The following is a 24,412-nucleotide window of genomic DNA, read 5'->3' on the forward strand; positions in this document are numbered from 1 at the left end:
GGGAGTGGTGGTCACCATGAATTGGTTTGGAATCTGAGCAAACTCTATTTTGTAGCCCTCTTCTATGATGGACAGAGCCCACCTGTCTGTAGAGATCAACTCCCAGGCAGGTAGGAAAGGGCGGAGGCGGATAGATGTTGAACCAGTAGGGATGATGACGCGTGCCACGAGAAAGTCAAAGGCCCTGCTTTTGAGGGCAAGCACCCTTGGATTTGCCAGTGGCCTGAGAGCCATAACGGTTCCTATTGTTGCCTGAGTACGATGGTCTGCTGTCAGGCTGGGTGGAACGAGGTCGCCATTGCTGTTCGGGCGAGAACTTTTGATAAGGCTTCTTGGCCCATGGTTTGTGCCACTGCTTCGCCTTGGGAGCTCTGGAGGTGGCCTGCACGCCCAGGTTCCTGGAGGTCTTCAGGCTCTTATCTATTTCCTGCAGTGCACTGTCCTTGGTAGTGTTGAAAAGGCCATCCTCCTCAAAGGGCAAGTCCTCAACAAAGGCTCTAGTATCTTGCTGCAGAGCTGTTGACCTTAGCCATGAGTGCCGACAAATGCACACAGCGGACGTGATGGTCTTTGCGGACACATCCACCATGTGCTTTGCTGCAGCCAATTGTTGCTTGGCCACAGCAAAGCCTTATTTCTGCAGCTTCCTAGCAGCAGCCTTTTTGTCTTCTCTCAGGGAAGAGAGGAGAGGGGTGAGTTGTTCCCATACAGATGATTGGTATCTAGCCATGCAAGCAGCATAGTTAGATACCTTTACTCCTAGGGCCCCTGCAGAGTAGACCTTTCTTCCCATATTGTCCAGCTTTTTCCCCTCCTTGTCAGGTGGGGATGAGTGGACCTTACATGCTTTGGAAGTAAAAGAGACGACCACTGAGTTCGGTTTCGGGTGGACGAAAAGGAACTCAGCACCCGCCTCCTGGATCCTACACATGTGGTCCAGCCTTCTAGATGACACCGGCGTAGAAGATGGTTTCTTCCAGGGCTCCTTGACTGCCTGCAGAATCACTTTGGTGACCGGCAAAGTGATTGCTGTGGATGTGTCCCTTTGCATAATGTCAAAGACATTATCATCCACGATGGGTTGTGGTTGCGTCACAGGCAGGGAGAGGGAGGTTGTCATCCTCTTCACCAGTTCGCCATAGGACTTCAGATCCTCCAATGGTGAGATAGGAAGATCCTCGGCCGTATGGGACACTGGCGAAGGCTCCAGAGCACATTCCTGGTTGTCGGTACCGCTCTGAGTCTGACGAGGAAGACTCCCTCTGCATAGAGTGCTCGGAGAGGATTGGCGTCGATTCCCAGATGGGCGAACGGGTCGATGTCGATGGTCACTGATGAGTTTCAGTCGCTGGGGCGATGTGCCTCTCCGGAGGGATCGATGCCGATGGCCTTTGGGAATGGTGCGAAAGCCTCGACATATAGGATGCCTCCGATTGTTGATCCCACTCCGCAAACTCCTTCGGTGGAAAACACTGATATGGAAGGTAAGGGTACGGATAGGTGGGCGGCCACTGACGCTGCTCCCACGGTGGTAGCGGTGGGAAACGGCGTGGTGCCATGGAAGGCTCTAGCTCCCGTCTGCCTCTAGGTTCCATCAGGGTAGACGGGTCCATTGGCGCCGATGCCTCTACTTCGGAGATCGAACCACTCCCACTACGTCGCCACGACCCGGAAGACAAAGATCACTGAGTGAGGTCGATCTCCTGCTCAGACATCAAGAGATGGGGTTGCTGAATACTGCCTCTCGATGCCGATGGGCTGTGGCACGGGGACGCCAGGATCTTCCTCGGCGGAGCAGAAGTCATTGGTGACAAAACGTCGCAAGAAGGCGATGGAGTGCGGGACCTCTTCCACTTCTCTTTGGACTTGGCCTTCTTCAGTACGGATGCTCGGGTCCCCGAGTCATCCCGACGCTTCTTCGCAGGCGTGTCCACTGATTCTTCATGGGATCGTTTTGTGGAGGAGCCTCGCTCGATCGGCATATCGGTCAAGACCGGTGTCACATTGGCCGATGTGACCGTTGGGGCCAGAATGTCCGCCATGGTCGATGCCGACGAGCCCGATGCAGATTTCTGAGGGCGGAGTACTGATTCAGTTAAAGCAGCCGAAAGCCGCACTGCCCGGTTCTTCCTCGTTTGCTTGGAGAAGCGGAGATAGTGTGGGCAGGACTCCACGCGGTGCGCTTCACCCAAGCAGAGAAGACACAGAGAATGGCCGTCTGGGGGGGCAATCTTCTTCCCACAAGAGCGGCAGCATTTGAAAAAACCCCAACGACTTTCCATAGACGCCAGTCGCAAAAACCTCCCCAGAGTCCTCTGAGGGGAAAAATTTTGGGGGAAACAAACGGGGGGAAAGGTCCCGAAGGGCAGTCCAACAATCACACACAAACTTTTTTTAAAAAACTATCTAAAACTAACTATCTATCTATCTACACTAAGAAAAAAACAACAAGGGCTATATACAACTATAAGGCAAAAAACCAATATCTCACCGACCAGGGACACGAAAGGCAAACCTCTCCGTGCAGCGGTCAGAAAGGAACTGGCGGGATCCCCGTGCTGGTGCTGGTGAGCATGCGTATTGCGATGCCTGCGCATGCCCATTGGTGCCGAGCGTGGAAAAATCTCGGGCTTTTCAGGTACCGATTCGGGGATCGGCACAGGCGCTCTATTCCATGAGTGTGAAGCACAGAGACCACGAAGAAGATCTATAGTTGCCAAGGAACAGAGGGAATCCCTAGCTTAAAGCTACAGGTCCTTCTTTTATCATCATAATTTTTTTTAAAAAACCCATGCATTTTTTTATATTTCAGTTCTTTCTGCAAAACGAGCACCCTTTTCAGATGTGTAGAAAGATCTGTCTTGTCTATTCACAGATCTAGTGACAAGATTTTAGTATCCAAAGATTTCAAGCTTTGCAGGAGGGCTGGGCAGATAGAGGGAAAGAAGATATTCTTGCAGCATTTCACCAGACTTCCCCATCCCCTCCAATACACTTTAAAACGATAAAGTATAATAACAAGGAGGACTCACAATACAACCAGGCAGAATAAATGAAAGGGGAAGTAACATATCACTGTTGTTGCAATTACCAACACACTCAGCAATTTCTGGTGTAATCACGGAATACTGAGAGCTGTGAAAATACCACTTTCCCCACAAAGTGTACAAGCTATGGGGAAAGACATTTGAATTTTATACTTGGGACTCTGTTTCTCATAATCAGGCTGCATTAACTTTGTCATGGTGCTACTTGCTGCAGTCTTTAACTAATTACTCATTGTAATTTTACCTGTCAAACCCCAAAAGATAAGCTATGCAATGCCTTTCCTTAGGAACAGCCAAAATGACACAAAACTCTGCAAGCTTTAGAGTTCTCTAAAACATTTCATCAAGTTGGTTGTGTTTTCTTTTTAAGTAGAGGAAGAGGAAAGATGTTTTAGGCTGTGATCTTCAGATCTGCCAAGTATAAGACCTAAAAGTGCCAGACCAGGCATGTTCACAAATAAGCCTCTTCTTGCTTGCTAAATCAATGGTTGTAGCTGCCTCCACCAAAAGGTCTATCCAGGTTACTTCCCTGACACTAATCCACTCCTCTCTGCCTAAAATAAGATAAAACAATATAACAACAGGAATGTTCTTATCTAGAAGCTATTTTATGTCAGGCTTCAGCCACCATGAGTGTAAGCATCTCATTTTTCTCACCAGGGGGCACCCAAAACTTGTAAGACTAGCATTTGTAAAATTGTTTCTTCCTCTTTAGAATCCTGGATAAATATCATCCAGATCAAGGCCTGCAGAAATGTATCACATGCAAGCTACCCCAACCTTCCAATTACTGAACAGTCAGCTCCCTTTGATGGACAAGTGAAGTGTGGAAATCTGACAGATTGTTCTGCATTTCTGTTTAGTACAAGGCAATGTAAGATGGGTTTTCCTTAGGTTTAACAGTGTTTGCCCTCTCTGCCTGAAGGTGTAGACCTACAGATGGTCTTATCAAAGAGGGTTAATGGCCTTGATTAAAAAAAAATTAATTCCCTCATTTATAAGAACGTAAGAAGAGCCCAGCTGGATCAGACCAGTGGTCCATCTAGTCCAGCAGCCTGTCTCATACAGTGGCCAACCAGTTCCTCTGGAGGGCCAAAAGTAGGGCTTTGAGGATGAGACCTCCTCCTGATGTTGCTTCCTGGCTCTGAGATTCAGAGGTTTAGTGCCTCTGAACATGGAGGTTTCTCACACTAGTAGCCACTAATAGACCTATCCTCCATGTATCTAGCTAATCCCCTTTTAAAGCTGTTTATTCCTCTGGCAGTGAATTCCACATTTTAAACACTCTCTGTGTAAAGAAGTACACAGAGAGTGCACTTCTAAACTTTCAGCAAGTCTTGGGATTAAAAGCATCTTATGGCATACAATAAATATTACTAAAAGGAGAGGAAGTGTTCTTTTTATCTCATGCAAATAGGTTTCATTACACCAGAGTTTTATAGCCCCACTTCCTCTGGATCAGTGAAACAGCCTGGTCAAGAGAATGGTCTGGGAGAAGAGACATACCTGCTTCAAAGCTCCTATCAGCCCCTGACCTTAAAGAAGCAATATGGAACATCAGCAACCAGTCATAGCACTGGGATGGTAATAATAAACTAATTCGGTTTGTACTTAAAGCTGGTAGAGAATGCTCAGCACTTTTTCTAAACAAAGAACACAAACACTAAAATATCTGATGAAAGGAGCTTTGACTTCTGAACATTCATACCATGGAAATCTTGTGCATCTCTAAGGTGCTGTTGTACTACTCAGTTCAGGCTGTGCTATTGCAGAACAACATGACTACTCACTGAAACAAGCACTACAGTGTCCCTTCCATCCCTTTCTATGACTGACATGCTCCATTTACCTGTTACTCCTTGCTCCCATTTAACTTCACTGAGTTAAAATATTAAATGATACTCTAAAAAAAAAAAGTATCTCCAGCCAAGCTACATGATCTAAATGGAATTGTATACAGTTTGAACACTACTGCAAAAAGTGTGTGATCTTGCAGAACAATTTAACATTCTATGGCCCAAACCACCAGGTGTGCCACAAAGCTCTGTTAAGGGTCTACTAAAAAACCACTGTTTCAAACTCAAGAGCAGAGAAATTAATTGTTTCAGACTTATCCTGTCTCCCTTCCCTGTGTCTGATTTTAGGGTGCACCTTGAGGTACAACAGTATCTCTGGTAACTTCCTTCATGCACTTACCGTAGCTTTCAGCTTGGGCTGCTAGCAGGTTTTTCTCCTCCTCCAGTGACTTTCTGCAAGGATGCAAGGAAGGTTGTTAATGCTCTGTGGAGGGGGGGGGGGCAGACACTCCAAAAAGAGTCTTTCCTCTCTCCACCCCTGCCTTTGTGGTCTCCCCTGCTACAGACTCCTGCAGTCTAAAATAGTGCCATTCAGATACAGCTTTACCACTTTGTCTGCTATTAGAAAGACCTCAGACTAAGTGTGCTCCCTTCCAGAGGCTTCTACAACAAAGTGGAGGGGTAGCAAAGAGCTCAGTTAATGCATCAGCTCATTAACATATGAATTGGTCTTTGGAGGAGCTCTTTTGAGGAAATATTCTTGCCCTTTTCTCTTGCATCTAAAAATCTATGTCTTGGACTTGGAGCTGCTTCACACAATACGACATTTCAAGTACAAAAGTTACTTCTGTGTAGGAAAGGTCTGAATCTAATGTGTGATTTATCACAAGCGATGAACAGAAACACAACCCTGTTTCTCTAACCCTGTATCTTTGTGGTGGGAAGCAGGCCTCATTCCAGTAGAAGATCTAGTGATGCAGCCACAGCATTTTGCTCCCTTTTGCTTTTCAAGGAGAAGAACAAACCCAAAGCTTGTGTTGTTAGCTGGGCAAGATGATTAATTAATCCATAGTTTAAGAGCATAAGAACAAAACAAATTACCCCAAAGCAGCACCTGCAGCAATGGCTCCATTACAGCACAAAGGACACAGCAGCTTCCGTGTGACTGGAAATAAACATGCACCAGCAAATTATCTGCCAGTTCCTAGCAGGCTCTGTGGGATAGCGAGGAAAGGCAGTGAGTGTAATAGGGTTTGTTGTTTCCCTGGAGAGCAAAGCAGCAGCCGGGGTGGAAATGGAGCCAAACCAGACTGTACAGCAAGTTAAGGGGAGAATGCAGGATGTGTTAGTGTTGGGTAAAGCAAAAGAAGGAGTCTTAGAAGTATTTCAAAGGAAGAAGAAATAGGGACATCAAGATGTTAGAAAAAGCCAAACTCAGCATATTTTAAAGCAGTACTGAACTGCTACTGTGCAGGAGGGGAAACCTTGGAGCCATCGCACAAGGGAAAGCCTTAGGAATTAGGAAGAAATGGAGCCAACTAATTCAGCTGGAAGCCAAAGCCTCCAGAACTCTCCCATGTAGACTATGTGTGTTCACTGAAGGCGGAAGGGATGTTACCAGAGAGATGGAGTTGGCTGCTGTACCAAGTCTCTTTTTCCACCCTTGCCTTGCAACACTGAGTTAAATACCAACAATGAGACATAACATCACACAACACTGCTCAGGGGTCATTTTGTAGAATAAGAGGTGCTGGAGCTCCTTAGCATATCTCATTTGCATATGCCATGCCCCCAACATCACTAAGGACTGAAAGAGAGAAAGACAAATGGAGGAAGGAAGATAGAATAAAAGAAAAAGAGAGAAAGACAGAGAAACAGAAAAAATGAAAGAAAGGAAGGGAGAAGTAGAAAATGATGGAGAAGAGTAAGAGAAAGAAAAATGAAAAGAAGAAAGAGACAGAATGAAAAAAAAGACAGAAAGAGAGACAGAGAAAGAATGAGAGGAAGGGAGTGGTAGAAAACAGATGGGGAGAAAGGAGTGAGAAAGAAAAATGAAAGGAAGGAAGAGAGCCGGACAGAAAAATGACAGGAAGACAGACAAAAAAAAAGATGATAGGAAGGAAGGCAGACAGACAAGACAGAAAGACAGGCTGGAAGGTAGGCAGCCATTAGACGCCTCCCTTTCTCTCCCTCTCACTAGCAGGTGGGAGGAAGTGAAAGGGGGCCTTGCAATGACTCCTTGCCTCTTAAAGTTAGCAGCTACGCGGGTCCGCCCATCAGCTGCTCACTTTAAGGGGTGGGCAGGCATTAGGAGCTTCCTTTTTGCTCCCTCCCATTTGCAGGCAGGGGGAAGCAAAAGGGAGCCTTGCAAAAAATACGCCTCCACTTTTAAAGCAGGGGTGGGATAAGGGGCTCCAAGAGCGTTGGGAGCCACACCAGAGCTTCCAGAGTGCAGTTCCGGTAAGCTCCACCCCAAACTGCTTGACATTTCTCTGCTCTTGGTGCCAATAGACAATAAGGCAAGGGAAATGACTGTGACCGTTTTCGCACACAGCTTACCACTGGGTTTTAGCGGTTTACGTTTGCTACGCAAAAGCCGCGGCACTTCCTGTAACTTCGGCGTAGATAATGGGAAATCCGACGGACGCTGCGGAGAGAAAAGGAACGTGACCCCGTGGTAAGCTGTGTGTGAAAATGGTGTGTGTTTTTAACATTCTCTGTTAATATTCTGAACAAAAGAAGGAACAGGATACTGAACTATGGTGGCCGCGTGTATCTCTCCTTCCATCCTAAGACAGGAACTGAGCCACAGGCAGTAAGCCATAGTTAAGATGCTCACTACACACTAAGAGGCAGTGGTGCTATAAAGGAGAAAGACAGAAATATTTTGGCACTTCTAAAAGCATGCCTGAAGAGCTTGGGTCTTAATCACTGCATCTGCTGGGAATCCAATATTAATTACTAGACATTTGTTTTAAATAACTGAGATCCAATAATTTCATCAATGCTAAAGCAACAGCTAGTTTTCTTCATATGGTTTCAGAACAGTGAAATTGGGCACCAATGTCTGCACCTGAAGGATAAGAGGGCTTGAAAATAGCTGCCTCATCTTTGTAAGGCACCTTCCTGAGAATCTTGGCTCCTCCCCCTTCTAGTCCACAAAGACCAAAGAGAGGCTTGAAAGGGTTGAGCCGATTATGCCTGATGAAATTTTGGAAGCCAAAGGGCTAGCTGACAGTTGTCAAGGCTACACATGAGGTGCAGAAGGCCACAGAGCAGTGGAAAGTGGTGGTCATTTGCAGCAGAGAAACAGTGCACAGTGCTTTCTCCTTCCCCTTTTTTCCACCTGCTTTCTCACAGCCATGCGTAAGTGCTGCAGTGAGGGTTGCACAGGAAAAGCAGAAAGCATGGGGAAGGCTTAAGCACTCTCCTTTTCACTTCTCTGAAGCAAACTGCCAGCCACTGGGCATTTGTCTGGCAGAGGGTCCAGCCTAAGATCCCCAGTGATTCCAAAGGAGGGTTAGAGAGCCTGCACAGCTCCTTGCCTCTCCCTGCCCCCATCTAGAAGGTCAATAATAAATTATGCAAAGATCAACACAGAATATAATTTCTCCAGAACTACTTCTCTGAAACCTGACTTGGCACTGTGATGTTCTGCACAGCAATTAGCATGCTGTTGGTGCTGGATACATACAGCAAAAGACTAACAGTAATATATGAAGGCAACAAAGCCTTTGAGATGTTGCAAAATTTGGCATTTCTAGGCACCAGGAGATCGGTAGATAAAAAGCAATTCACTAGGTTACAAAGGAGAGGAAAATTACTTTTGCACAGAGTGGACAAAGCACTTAAATTTAACTAATCAGCAATCTCCAAATGTTAATGGGAACAAAATAACTAAAGTAGCAGAAGAATGGTCCAAGAAGCACTGGTGAAAATGCATATTAGGGTTCTCAGTACGTTTGTGGTGCAGTGAAGGGCAAGATTCAAGTTTAGTTCTTCTTCTACTAACTGTATTCACAACCAGCTCCTTTCAAAAGAAACTTCAGCCAGGAAAAACTCGCCAACTATGCTCTATCCAGGGCTGTTTCTAGTCAAAAAACCTTGCCAACAAGCGGTTTGCATAAGCAACAGATGTCTGTAGGTACTCTTGGAATTCCCAGTAATACCTTCTCTCAGCAGTCAGTTCTTGTCTCCGTAGTTTAAAATCCACTTCTTCCAAGGCCTCTCTGCAATGGGACAGCTTCTCTTCCAGGCTATCTATCTGAAACACATAATAAAAACATCCCAAATCTCTTTTCATCAAATGTCCAACATTTCCATTTGGGGGAAACAAGGGATTCTGACGACTGGCAATGCTTCATTTAGGTACTGCACCCCCCCTCCCCCGCCAAAAAAACCCTGGTTGCCAATCAGTTTTTGATACTAGCCTCTACATGAGACTACTTTCCATCTAATACCTAGTGCTTTGCAATATATCAGATTATTCCAGAAAGATAAAAACATCTTCCTTCTACAGACTCCAGGGTTGTGGTCTGGCATCATGAGCAAATCACAATTTGTTTATAAGATGAGATGCCCATGTAGGTTTATGCAAAGAACCATGCTTGAAGAATCTGTAGTCCTCCTGGAAACAGAGGCATGGGCCAATAACACAAGGACCAGAGAACAAATGTCTCCCATACAAAGAAAAATTCTTGTTAATAAAATATTCCAGGAATCCCTGTGTCAAGGGGCATGTTAACAAAGGCATTAGTACAGCTTAATCATGTCCCATTCAAAAAACCCCTTTAAAGTAAGCATCAGATGCCATTTGCAGTTTTTAAAAAAGCTTATACTAGTGGTTGCTTCATATTACACAGCTATGTTACCTCATCACATATGACCTAGAGAGATGCTCCAATTCAGCAACACACAACCGGGCTTCAACATGCTCAGCTAAAGAGGATGCACATCTGATTCTACACTGTGATGTTCATCTAGGCCCCACTGAGTAGCATGCATATATCTTTTCATTTGATTTCAGTTGACATGATCTGATGGAGATAAGCTATGCATCATCTATCTGTGGCTACTCAAAGCTGTGTATACCAGGAGTTGAACAAGAGTATTTATTTGGCAGAAGTGCACACCTTGGGAATCAAATGGCAGCTTTTTCAATCTGTGTATTCTCAGCAAAACCTGACAAAGCACCACAGAACTGATAGTGTATACATTTTCCCTCTCTACAGAGATGACTTTAAACATACAAGAGCATACTATCAGGAGACTTCCAAGGAACATGACAACCTGATAAGGAGTCCTTTCAAAGGGACTTCCGGAGTTGGATCATGGAAAATTGAGCCGCTTCTCAAAAGAGGAGTGGACCAGAGCCTCTGTTCTGGGCAAAGAAGGCGATCCCAACACCTGCTGCCTATTTGTCTCAGTGAGGGAAAAGGCCAAGACATGCTTAGGAGAATTCTGAGGGTATTTACTTAGGCTGACGAGTTCCAGAGGGGTTCCTTTTAGGCTTTGAAGAGTCCTGGGCGAAGAATCGCATTCCAGTGTTTACAGAGGGTCTCCGTGGTCATTAAATTGACTTAAATTCATCATGATTCAAGCTTTTTTTGGACTATTCTAATATCTAAATATCTATCTCTGGAAAGAATGGTGTTAAGAAGGATATATTGTGTTGCAAGGTAAAAAGATCTTTATCTATCATTCTGGAACTAAAATCAATCTTATTTGAGATAAAGATTAAGAATTGGACTTAACTACAATATTCTAAAGTTGTAAAGAAGAGAAGGGGGTAATTTCGGGACTTTTGGAATTTATGAAGCAAAGTTATAAGACGAAAAACAATTATTGTTTAGAATACTTGCGGTTTCTGAAAAAAAAATCCCCATCGTCACTGAGTTGCTGAACTGGTTTAATTTTAATTTGGCGAGATCAACTTTTAGAAAAAAGAATGGGACTTTAAAAATCAGTGGAGCCGGCAGATATTATAATTATAGAGTGAAACATTTTGGATTATATAACTGGAACTAATTTTGGTGGCCTTCTGGAGAAAAAGGGAAAATCTTTCAAAAGGGTTAGAAAAATCGTGGATGCCATTTTGTGCATTTTAAAAACTCTAAAAATTAATGACTTAGGAAGCCCTGAGAACGGCAATTTTTGGCTCATTGAAAAGGGCATCTTCTAATCTACAAGACCCTGTGGTTTAATTTTAATTTGGCAAGATCAACTTAAGAGCCTATTTATGTAATGGGAAGACAGTAATGTCTGAACACAAGCAGGGACCGAAATTGACACGAGCAAGGACCAGTTCACTTGAGAAACGGAAAATCTCTAAAAATACAAGATCAACTGGATGCCATGGAGGCAAGACTGGTTAAAGTGATGAAAAACTTAATAACTGATAATAAGCAATTAATTAAAGAATTAAAAACAGATATAGAATCAAGTGCAGAAGAGTTGAAGACAGAAATTAAAAAAGAAATCGAGGATCTCAGAAAGGACTCACAAGGAACATTAAATAAAGTACATGTGGTTGAAAATAAAGTGAAATATCAAGATTCCATTATTAATAAATTGCAGGAGAAAGTAGTTCTGCAGGACTGTAAGTTAATGGAAAACCAGATATGTTTGAGAGGAGTACCTGAAAATGAAGGAACTGATTTAAGGACATACATAATACGAATCATTGCTGAATTTCTGGAGATGGACCCTGATGAATCTAACTATCTTTATGACTATATATATAAATTAATTGTTTGCCAAGAAAAATAAATTACCAAGAGATGTGGTAATAAAATTTATGTCAAGAGATATGGTGGGAAAAATCTTAAGTAAACAATTTGAAGAAACATTGAGCCGCCCTGAGCCCGCCTTTGGCGGGGGAGGGCGGGATATAAGAATAAAACTTACCTTACCTTACCTTTACATTGGAAGTTGATGGAAGCAGAGTAAGAATCATGAAAGAGTTGCCAAGAAAGGTTATAAAAAACTAACTGACAAGCTGCGGGAGAATGAAGTGAGATACAGATGGATATTGCCAGAAGGTCTAAGTTTTGAATATGGAGGAAAGAGGATTACAATTACAAATGTACAAGAACTGAGGAGGTTTTTTTGAAGAAAATAGGGGTTTTGGGGATACAGAATAAAAGAAGAATCGCTATGGATTACAAATTAATATCTTGGAACGTAAATGGGACTAAATTCACTGCAAAAAAGAAAGGCTACATTTCATTGGATCAAGAAACAAAAATGTAGTATAATTTGTTTACAAGTAGTTCATATTAAACAAGTGGATTATAAATTTTTATGTAATAAACAATAGGGTAAAGAATTTTTTTCATTGGCTAAGGAGAAAAAAAGGGGAGTTATTTTCTATATTAAACAAGAATTAGATCCAAAATTGATTTTTAAGGACAATGATGGAAGATATTTAGCTGTGGAAGTGATGTTGAATGACAAAAACTCGTTGTTATTGGGACTGTATGCCCCAAATGGGGCAAAAGACGCTTTCTTTAAAGATATTGGGCAACAATTAGACCAAGTGACTTATGAACAAATAATGGTAATGGGAGACTTCAATGGAACAATTATAAATACTTTGGATAGATCAGGAAAAAGAAATAATGAGGGGAAATTACCAAAGTCATTTTTTGATTTAGTGAAACAAGAAAATTTGGAAAATATATGGAGGAAATTTAATCCCAAGGTGCGTGATTATACTTCCTTTTCAGCTAGGCATAACTTTTTCTCAAGAATTGATATGCTATGGACTACAAACGATCTTGGACTTATGACAAAAAAATAGAGATTCTTCCTAAAGTTGGGACTGACCATAATCCATTGATGTGGTCGGCAAAAAGTGTGAAAAATACTAGGAGATGGAGAATAAATTTGCTACAGAAAACAGAGATAGTGGTGTCTCTAGAAAAAGAAACTAAAGCGTTCTTTCAGATAAATGAAAAGGAGGACATTCAATTCCAAACTGCGTGGGATGCGTACAAAGCAGTAATGAGAGGTATTTTAATTACAATGAACAACAAAGATAAGAGAGCCAAAGAGAAACAAATGCTGGACATTCAAAAAGAGATTGGAAAAAAAGAAAAGGAACTTAAAAAAAGACCGGGAAAAAAGAAGATAATAAGACCAGGAAAAAAGAAGATAATAATACAATATTACAGAATCAACTGAGACATTTGTTAAACCAAGAAGTAGAATGGAAACTCAAGAGATCGCAACAGAAATCCTTTGAAGGAGCAAATAAGCCTGGAAAATACTTGGCAAATGAAAAAAAAAGGGAAAATAAATTTATCAATAAAATTGTATTGGGAGGCAAAGAAATTGTTGACCAAGAAGGAATTAAAAGGGAATTTTATAAATACTATGCTAAGTTATTTCAAGGTCAAAAGGTGGAGAAAAGAAAAATAGATGCATATTTACAGAAAATCTAAATAAAACCCTTAACAGAAAATATGGAAAAGGTCTTAAATGAACCAATTGAAAAAACTGAAGTGGAAGCTGCAATAAATTCAATGAAAATGGAAAAGGCACCGAGTCCAGAGGGTTTTACAGCAAAATTTTATAAAGTCCCGGTAGAGATGTTAATACCAGAACTTCAGAAGCTGATGAATATTATAAGGATTGATGGGAAAATACCAAATACATGGAAGGAAGTAGTAATTTCGTTGGTACCGAAAGAAGATAGAGATGCTAAAATTTTAAAAACCAATTTCATTACTTAACAATGACTATAAAATATATGCTAGGATACTAGCAGAACGACTCAAAGCATTTGAATAATTTCATTACAGAGGAGCAAGCAGGATTTCTTCCCAGGAGACAAATCAGAGATAATATTAGAACTGTTATAGATATTGTTGAATATTATGAGAAACATCCTGAAAAAGATCTGGCATTATTCTTTGCAGATGCAGAGAAGGCTTTTGATAATGTGAATTGGGACTTTATGTTTGCAGTGATGGAGAAATTGGGATTAGGAGAAGATTTTATAAGAATGGTTAAGGCAATATACACTGAACAACAAGCAAGACAAGGTTGCCCTCTATCTCCATTGATATTTATAATGACTTTAGAGATTTTGCTTATGCAAATACAAGAAGATAAGGAAACAGAGGGACTGAAATTAAAAGGTTTTTCTTACAAGTACAGAGCATTTGCTGACAATGTAATGTTTATCAATGAAAATCCCATATATGTAACATCAATGCTGCTTCGTAAGATACAAGAATATGGAGAATTGGCTGGTTTCTATGCAAATAAAGAAAAATCAAAAATTTTGTGTAAAAATATGACAGAGCCAACAGGAAGAATTACAAAGGGTAACAGAATGTGAAGTTGCGGCGAAAGTAAAATATTTAGGTGTGGAAATTACCATGAAAAATATAGACTTGTATAAAAATAATTATGAGAAGCTTTGGCGTAAAACTGATGAAGATTTAATTAAATGGAATAAACTGGTCTATGCTGGGCAGAATTGCTGCAATCAAGATGAATGTTCTACCAAGAATGATGTTCCTATTTCAAACAATTCCAGTTGTGAAGGACAATAAACTATTTAGTAAATGGCAAAGGAAGATCTGAGAATTTGTATGGGCTGGGAAAAAACCAAGAATTAAAATGAAAATTTTAACTGATGCAAAAGAAAGGGGAGATTTTCAATTGCCGAATTTAAACTTGTACCATGATGCAGTATGTTTGGTGTGGATTAAAGAATGGATAACGTAATTAAACAAGAAATTATTGGTTCTAGAAGGTCACGGAAATGTTTTTGGTTGGCATGCTTATATGTATTAGGGGTAAAACAAGATGGATGGGTTTTTTTCACATCACTATATAAGAAGAAACTTGTTAAATACCTGGTCAAAATATAAAAAATATGGAGATGAGAGAAAGCCATTATGAATTATGCGAACAGAAGTAATAAAGTTATCATTAGATACTGAAGATGAGATTCGGTTAACATTTAAACAATTATTTAAAATAAATGGAGGAAAAGTGGAATTAAAATTGACTGAAGAACTACATTATAAATATAATTGGCTTCAATTGCAACAAATTAAAAGTTTGGTAGAACAGGATATCAAAAATGAAGGTATAAGATTAGAACAAACAGAATTGGAAAGAATGCTGTTGGGGGATAATGAAAAGTTGATTTCAAGAACTTACAAATTATTATTGAAATGGTCTACGGAAGATGAAGTAGTGAAATCTCAAATGATAAAATCCGCTCCCAGATGAGGAGGAGGAAGAACAGAACCCTGACCCGAGGGACTTCCTCCAAACGATGAGGTTAGAAATACCAGAGATGGCCAAAGGTTTAAGAGAAGAAATGCGAGCCAACAATGCATTTATGGCCCAAGAGGTGAGGAGACACCTAGACCAAGCATTGCAGCCACCAGCACCAAGAGGGGGGCAACCACCACAACCCCCCACCACCACCACCGCCGCTGTGAGATTACGGGCGAGGCCGGGAGCTGGATGCCACCTTCGATGGAGACCCCGAAGAGAGTATTTTTCAATACAAGCCAACAGCTTTATGCTCTACTGGGGGCACACCTTCCCAGATGAACTTAGCAGAGTGGATTACTTGGGCTCGAAACTGAAGGGGGCTGCCAAGAGATGGTACATAAGCCTGTACGAGACCAGGAGCCCCGAACTAGACATGGTAGCGGCGTTCCTACGAGCCCTACTGACGCAATATGAAGACCTGCTGCAAGAGACACGAGCTCTGACCACCCTGAGGGACCTACAACAGGGGCCCAAAGCAGTGCGAGAGTATGCTGCTGAATTCCGAGCTAATGTGGCCAAAGTACAAGGGTGGAACGAACAAATGAAGATTAAGCAGTTCCAGAGGGGCCTGAATGCCAGCATGCTGGATCGAGCCCTCCAACAGGCTCGCCCTACCATGCTGGAAGGGTGGGTGCAACTGGCGGTTGAGGTGGAAACCAACATGAAGAGAGTGGCTCTCCAGCATCAACAGCAACAAGGGGGGACATGAGTCTCGGCTGGGGACAAAAGCAGAAGGGCGGAAAGCAAGCCAGTCTGGGAAGCAACTAAACCAGCCACCCCTAGACACTGCTTTTGGTGTGGTGACCCAAACTATATGGAGGCCAACTGCCCCGAACGGCCTCGAGGCCCCCCCTCACTCCAAAGACCCAGTGCACTCAAGGCGAAAAAAGTGGAGGGGAGAGCGAAAAAACCTGCCAAGGGCAGCTCAGCGTCTGCAACCTCACAGGAGGAAGAAATCATCATTGTTGACGAGCTGGGAGAAGACGCCTGGGAAGACAAGCCGGTGGGAAATGAGGGCGACCTGCACTGAGAGGTGCCGATCAGCAGGTCGTGGAGTTAATGGCATCGCTGAGGGTGAGAATTATGAGAACCTTGTTTTTCATCCCACTGACTTTATTAAACTCTAGCCTCAAACGTTTTATACATGCCCGGGCATTACTAGATTCTGGGTACACCAGAGACATAATCACACCCAAATTAGTGGAAGCACTCGGACTCCCTACGAGTCCTCTCCCTCACCCCATACAATTTGAGCAAATGGATGGGACAGTGATAAAGGGGGAACCGTGTACAGAGCAAACTCAAGGGGTGCCGATGGGGATAGAAGACCACTGGGATACAGAATTTTTTGTTGTGGTCCCCTCTTTGTCATTTGACATTGTCCTGGGAGTTGGATGGCTGGCCAAACATGAACCCAACATAAAATGGGAGGACCAAATCATAAACTTTAGAGATGGGAGATGTGAGTCCCACCAATGGAACAGGGAGTGGGGTCCAGAACCACCACCCCCTAAAGGAAAAACTATGCCTCACCATAGAAGAGGTGAAATCAATCCCACATGAGTTCAGAGATTCAAAACAAGTGTTTAGTGAAAAAGAAGCGAATGAGCTTCCCTCGCTACTGAGATATGGACTGTGCGATGGAACTGATTCCAGGGCAGAGCCTCCCTCGAGCTAAACTTTACTCCATGGTATGGGCTGAAAAAGTGGAACTCCACAAGTTCCTAGAATTTAAAGCGGGGGTTTATCAGACCAGCTACAGCCCCCCATGCTGCCCCCGTGCTGTTTAGGAAGAAGAAAGATGGGGGGACTCAGGCTATGTACGGATTTTCGTGGGATCAATGCGATTTCAACCTCAAATGCGTACCTCATACCCCTAATAAAGGATTTGTTAAGCACCGTGTCAGAGGGAAAGATTTTCACCAAGCTGGATCTAAGAGATGCTTACTTCCGGGTGCGCATAAAGGAGGGGGGTGAATGGAAGACAGCGTTTAACACGCCGATGGGACAATTTGAATATTTAGTCATGCCATTCAGATTACAAGGGGTCCTGGGAGTTTTCATGAACTTTATAAATGAAGTCCTGTGGAAATATTTGTACCGAGGGGTAGTGGTGTACCTGGATGATATAATTATTTACTCCAAAGACTTTCCCTCCCATTTGAAATTAGTGAGAGAAGTCTTAACAAACCTCTATGAGAACCAACTGTATGCAAAATTATCCAAGTGTGAATTCCATAAGACTGAATTGGACTACTTAGGTTATCGAGTATCAGGGAGGGGCATGGCAATGGACCCTGTTAAAATACAAGCGGTACTGGATTGGGAACCCCTGAGGACATGTAGACAGCTTCAATCTTTCATCAGATTCGCAAATTTTTAATCGTAATTTTATACAGGGATTTGCATACACCATGCTCCCCTTGACGGACCTTCTTAAAACGAAGGGGAAGGATCTCGAGGCCAAAAGGTCAGCAGCAAAATTAAATTGGACAGAAAACTGTCAGGAAGCCTTTAACAAATTGTTCACTAGTGAACCTATTTTAATTCACCCCAATGAATTAAAACCTTTTGTGGTCCAATGTGACACCAGTGATGTCGCTGTGGGGGCCATTCTCATGCAATCAGATTGGGGGGGGGGGGAGTCCTTAAAACCATGTGCTTACATCTCTTAAGAAATTCTCTCAAGATTAGTGGAATTGGTCAGTGTGGGACAAAGAAGCGTTTGCTGTAACGTTCGCCCTGAAAACATGTCGATCTTGGCTAGAAGGAGTGAGGGTTCCTTTTGAAATATGGACAAATCATAAAAATCTGGAAGCTCTTACGGGTCACAGAAAATTGACTGAGAAACAGATCTGATGGGCGGGATTCTTTGCAAAATTTGATTTTAAACTGAAACACATCCCGAGATCTAAGAATTTTCTAACCGATGCATTATCCAGACTCCCACAGCATAACAGCCAAAGGGAGGAAGTGATAGACTCACACATCTCCCCCAGCCAGTTAGGGGAAGTGGTAACTACTCACTCCCAAGCAAAGCGCGAAAAACTGGAAGAGAAGTGGGGGGAGAAAGACTGATGGCTGAAGTGGAAAAGGAAGCAGATGCAATACCTGAAGGGGTAAAGAAAGGGGAGGGTGGTTTCTGGTACAAGGACAGTAAACTCTATGTGCCAGAGAGCCTCCGGAAAGAGGTGCTCCAAATGTGTCATGATAGCAAGCTATCAGGGAACTTTGGGTATGTAAAAACCCTGCATCTAGTGAACAGACAATTTTGGTGGCCATTTATGAAAAAAGACATCTCTAATTATGTGGCTTCTTGTTCAATATGCTTGATGGCTAAGAGAAGAGGGGGGAAGCCCCCCAGCATTATTACAGCCACTGGAAACGGCCACCAGACCGTAGTCGATAGTCTCATTGGATTTTATCATAGAACTTCCCCCTTCTCAAGGGAAGACCGTAATTCTTGTAGTAGTGGACACTTTTTCTAAACAAGCCCACTTCATTCCTTGCTCTCAAATACCCACGGCTAAAAGACTAGCTCAACTATTCTTCCAACACGTGGTGAAACTACGCTCATTTTGTAAACTAACCGGGATTGAGCAGGACTTGAGTTCTGCGTACCACCCCCAAATGGACGGCCAGACGGAACAGGTAAATGCGCTGCTGGAGCAATACTTAAGATGCTTTGTAAACTATCAGCAATCAAATTGGGCAGAATTGCTACCCTTTGCTGAATATGGATATAATAACAGCATACACAGCTCCACCAAGTCTTCCCCCTTTTTAGTAGTGAATGGGTATGAAGGGAAACCTTTTCCGCTACTCCCGGGGAAAACGATGCCTGCAATACCTTCAACTTTTCAGCAATGGTGGGGAATGTTAAGGAAGGCTTGGGACAACATCCAAGAAAGTCTGGAATTGGCTAAAGAGAACTATAAAAAACATTACGATAAGCACCATTCTCCTGCTTGGGGTTTCAAAGTGGGAGATACAGTGTTCCTCTCTACCAAGAACTTGCTTCTACCGCAGACTTCTAAAAAGCTGGCATATAAGTTTTTGGGACCGTTCCGTATTAAACGAGTAATCAATAAAGTGGCTGTAGAGCTTGAACTGCCCAAACTGTTTAGTAAGATACATCCAATCTTTCATCTGCCACCGAGGGGAGCTGCAAACGACGGTCCCGACGTTGCCGGGTACCAAGTGGACTGGCTTCTCCGCGGGAAGAGCAGCGGGGCTTCACAGCGCGGCGGGGAACGCGGGAGGGTCTTTACCTCCCCCGGGCTCACCAGGCTGTGCAGAAGATATTAGACCTGCACCCGGCATCGCTACCCGGCGCTACAGCCGGCTAGGCACCGCCCCCTACATTTACACATTTGCATTAACATTAACGCTGGCTTTACACCTACCCGCACTTTACCACTCTATTATTGGGCAGCTTAGTACACTCTACTTACTACCTCATACCACATCGTACTACCTCGTCCAAGAAGATCTTATATTGCACTTTAGTAACGTTCTACCTCACTCATGGACTACTAGCTTAAAAATTGATTTGGGAATTAGCTCATTTGTTTAACTTATTAGATATTTATTGTATGTATTGGATTTGAATTTATGAATTTTATTGGTTATTAAATTGAGGATAATTTATGGGGTGGGATTTATAATTAATTTTAGCCATCAGACTTAAATTATGTATCTGACCAATCATATATAAGGGAACTGGGGGGGCAGGTTTTTCTTTGGGTTAATTCTAATATTGGGATCTAGTAGGACGGTGTGATCTGGAGAGCGTTGTGACTACTGTGCATCAGTGTGGGCCAGGACAGCGGTGGGGAATGGCTGGTCTAGGGATTCCAGTGCTCCTGGGGAGGGGGAGGTATGGCGGTGGAAGCAGACGATATAAGGGAGGGAGACCGAGACAGGTCAGTGCTCACTCTCCCTCCAATCTGTGTCCCATCCCAATGGTGACAGGGAGTAGGTCCAGGAAGAATAACCCGCCTCCGTCATTGGTGTTATGCAATGCCAGGTCCACTAATAATAAGACTTCTGTCCTTCGAGAGTTCCTAATCGAACAGGACACGGACCTGGCATGCGTGACCGAAACTTGGGTCCGAGAGGGAGATACATTAGCCCTCTCGCAAACAGCTCCACCAGGTTATTCGGTCTTTCACCAATCGCGGACTAGCGGCCGGGGGGGGAGGAGTGGCATTATTTGTACGTGAGGCTTACTCCTTCAGGGCGCTCCCGGCCCCAAAGATCGAAGGCATTGAATGTGCTGGCTTGGCACTGGAGGCTGGAGAGGGATTGGCGATTTGGCTGGTATACCGTATGCCTAACGCACCAGCCGGCGCCTTACCGTCCCTACTCGAGGCGGTGACAGGCTGGGCGTTGGAGCACCCAAGGCTGGGTGACTTCAACGTCCATGCTGATGACCCGACCTCTAGTCAGGCGACGGTCCTGGTGTCATCCATGGCAACACTAGGACTCTCTCAGTTTGTTGCAGCCCCCACCCACCAGGCCAGTCACATGTTAGACCTGGTCTTTGTGGCTGGGGTTATGAAGTGGTGCCGTGGTCGGACCACCTCACCCTTAAGGCTCATATAGATATGCCATCCCAAACCTGTTTAGGCGACGAGCCTATTATGGCTCGCCCGCAGAGCCAGATGGACCCGGAACGGTTCCAATTGGCCCTGTGGGATCCCTGGCCCTCTGGTGATTCCCTCAATGGCCTGGTTGAGATATGGAACACTCAACTATCCAGGGCCATCGACGAGATCGCACCTCGACACCCTCTACGGCCTCAGAGTAGGCTGGCTCCGTGGTACACCCCGGAGTTGTGCCAGCTGAAACAAGGTCTCAGACGGCTAGAGAGGCAATGGCGACGCACCCGTGACGAAGTGACTAGAACATCTTATAGGACATTTATGAGGTCCTATGAGATGGCAATCAAGGCCGCAAAGAAAACATACTTTGCGACCAAGATTGCGTCTGCAAACTTGCGCCCAGCACAATTGTTCAAGATAATCCGGAATCTTACTACATTGCCACAAGGCAAGCCAAATGTTAAGGAATTGGAAACAGGCTGTGAGGCTTTTGCGAAATTTTTTGCAGACAAGGTCCAATCACTCCGCCATGACTGCCCAGCCATATTAGATACAGTGAGCGAACTCGAGGCTCTGTGCGTGTCTTCTAATTTGACCCTGGACTGCTTTGACCCACTCAGCTTGGAGGAGGTTGACAGAATCCTGGTAACTGCACGCCCTACGATCTGGACCCATGCCCCTCTTGGTTAATTAAGGCCTGCCAGGAGGAGTTAGGATGTCCTATACGGGACATCATAAATAGATCTCTTTCGGAGGGCTATTTTCCAACGCCCCTGAAGGAGGCAGTGGTCCGCCCTCTCTTGAAAAAAGCTACATCAGATCCGGCCGAATTGGCTCATTACCGGCCGGTCTCAAATTTGCCCTTTTTGGGCAAAATTATCGAGAGGGCTGTGGCGTTGCAGTTGCAGAGCTTTCTGGATGACACTTCCACCTTGGATCCATATCAGTCCGGCTTCCGTCCGGGCCACGGGGTGGAGACGGTGTTGGTCGCCCTCGTGGATGATCTCCGGCGACATCTGGATCGAGGCAGCTCGGCGGTACTGCTGTTGCTAGACCTATCGGCTGCGTTCGATATGGTCAATCATCGGCTGCTGACCCGCCGTCTCGCCGACGCAGGAATTTGGGGGCTAGCCTTACAGTGGCTCTCCTCCTTCCTTGAAGGTCGGGGACAACGGGTGGCAGTTGGAGGAGAGATGTCCCGGAGACACCTACTTAATTGTAGGGTTCAGTTCTCTCCCCAATGTTGTTTAATATCTTTATGCGCCCTCTTGCCCAGATTTCCCGGAGACATGGGCTGGGTTGCCATCAGTACGCTGATGACACCCAGTTCTATCTAGTGATGGGCGGCCGGACCGCCAACACCCCTATAAATTTGGACCAGGCGTTGCAGGCCGTGGCAGACTGGATCAGGCTGAGTGGGCTGAAGCTGAACCCAGTGAAAACAGAGGTCCTTTGCGTGGACCGCTGCGGGCTGGGAGGGGAGATCTCCCTACCGACCTTTGACAGTGCGTCACTGATACCAGTGCGCAGGATCAAAAGCCTGGGAGTGCTACTGGAGTCCTCCCTGACAATGGAGGCACAGATAGCTGCCACTGCGAAATCCGCCTTCTTCCATCTTAGAAGGGCGAGACAGTTGGCCCCCTTCCTAGAACGTAGCGACCTAGCAACAGTGATCCATGCAATGGTCACCTCGAGACTAGACTACTGTAATGCCCTCTACATGGGGCTGCCCTTGTGCCGAACTCGGAAGTTGCAGCTAGTGCAGAATGCGGCGGCCAGGCTGCTACTGGGACTACCTCGGTGGGAACACGTGCGGCCTGGGCTGAAGGAACTGCACTGGCTTCCAGTTATATTCCAAGTTCGCTACAAGGTGCTGGTTATTACCTTTAAAGCCCTATATGGCCGAGGCCCTGCCTACCTTAGGGACCGCCTCTCCCGACACGTTCCCCAGAGAGCACTAAGATCTAGCTCCCAACGCCTTTTAAGGATCCCTGGACCAAAGGAGGCCAAACTGAGAGTAACAAGAGAGCAGGCCTTCTCCGTAATGGCCCCCCACTGGTGGAATCAATTACCGGAGGAAGTGCGAGCCCTGCGGGACTTTAATCAGTTCCGCAGGGCTTGCAAAACCACCCTCTTTCTGCAAGCATATAAGGAGCCCTGGTAAGCGATATCTAGCCATCGAAATACATCTATTGAACATAGCACCTTAATTTATTGTAGTTTTTAACTTTTATGTAACTGTTTTTTAAATGTATGTACTAACTGTATTTTAAAATTGTTTTATGTAAATCATGGTACACCATGTCTTGTTAGCCGCCCTGAGCCTGCTTCAGCAGGGAGGGCAGGATACAAATAAAAGATGATGATGATGATGATGATGATGATGATGATTCATTGCAGTTTACTTCGGAAGGATCCTGGAGCCACACCTTGGCACCCCCGACTCCAAGCTCCCGAGCCTATACTAGTGGGGGATCAGAATCACCATGAAGAAATCTTAGATGCTAAACTGAAGCAGGGTGTATTGTATTTTCTGATTAGATGGAAACATTTCTCAACAGCACACGATGAGTGGGTAATTAGCTCAAATGTGAGAGCGCCAGCGCTGATTAAACAATGCTATGCTAAATATCCTTCAAAACCCCGGAGAGGGGCTTGGTGGGGGGCAGTATGTCAAGCGTGCTTATTTCTGTGACATAATGGGTTCTCAGACAAAGAGCAGGTCTCTCACTCTTCACTGCTTCCCCCTTATTTACAACTATGGGGCAAGTAATAAATCCATCTGGCCCAAGGATGTTTATGCTACAGCCTGGCTGGTACCACTTTCAAGTCGCCTCTCCCACAGGTTCACACAGACAACTCTTATCTTCTGCTAGAGAAGTGTGAGAATGGGAGATGTTTTTAATAGCCTAAATTCCTTAGTAATAAAAGAGATAGTGTTTAGCAACCTTTGAACCCATGACTCAAGTATGCATCTGCAATGTAACCTTTGAAGATATCCTATATAGCAACTGTGTAACCCTGTATACATAATTACTCCCAAGGCTTGTGTCCTTGGTACAGCATCTGAGTTTCTAAAATAAAACAGCTTTGATTTAAAACAAAAGACTGCTTATTGAGAAATATTGACGCTTGACACCCAGGTTCAATCCCTGGTATCTCCAGGTAAAAGATCTGGCAGTAGATTTCAAATGTTAGCCATGTTCATAGAAGAAAGAATATTGAAAACATGGCAAAGACAAATGAATTTATATAGAATGGCAAAGAACCAAGAATAAGCTTCAAAATATTTCAAGATGAGAAAAAGAGAGGTTTAGCAGTCCCAAATATAAAATTATATTACCAAGCAGCAGGTCTGGTCTGGATTGTGAACTAGATTAAAAACCCAAGACAAATAATAGTAAAATTAGAATCAGCAGATCCTGATGAAGGCCTACACAATTACTTATGGATTAAGAAATGGACTAAAAAGATTGTAACACAAGAAAGAAGTCACATAATCAGAAGGAACTTCTGACAATATAGTTTAAAAAGGTAGTCCCCTGTGCAAGTACCAGTCGTTTCCAACTCTGGGGTAACGTTGCTTTCACAACATTTTCATGGCAGACTTTTTACGGGGTGGTTTGCCCTTGCATTTCCCAGTCATATACACTTCCCCCCC

The 24,412-nt window shown here is 44.1% G+C and overlaps 1 protein-coding gene across 1 annotated transcript in view; it reads right to left on the bottom strand.

The window, feature by feature from the left end:
- CCDC167 (coiled-coil domain containing 167) overlaps positions 1-24,412 on the bottom strand; it is a 67,889-nt gene that overhangs the window by 10,832 nt on the left and 32,645 nt on the right. The window contains exons 2-3 of the mRNA XM_060244878.1: positions 9,013-9,107; positions 5,244-5,296 (exon numbers count right to left, since the gene is read on the bottom strand). Coding sequence (XP_060100861.1) covers positions 5,244-5,296; positions 9,013-9,107 — 148 coding nt within the window. The remainder of the gene's footprint in view (positions 1-5,243; positions 5,297-9,012; positions 9,108-24,412) is intronic.

This window comes from Heteronotia binoei, chromosome 1, assembly GCF_032191835.1.
Source record: "Heteronotia binoei isolate CCM8104 ecotype False Entrance Well chromosome 1, APGP_CSIRO_Hbin_v1, whole genome shotgun sequence".
Taxonomy (NCBI): domain Eukaryota; kingdom Metazoa; phylum Chordata; class Lepidosauria; order Squamata; family Gekkonidae; genus Heteronotia; species Heteronotia binoei.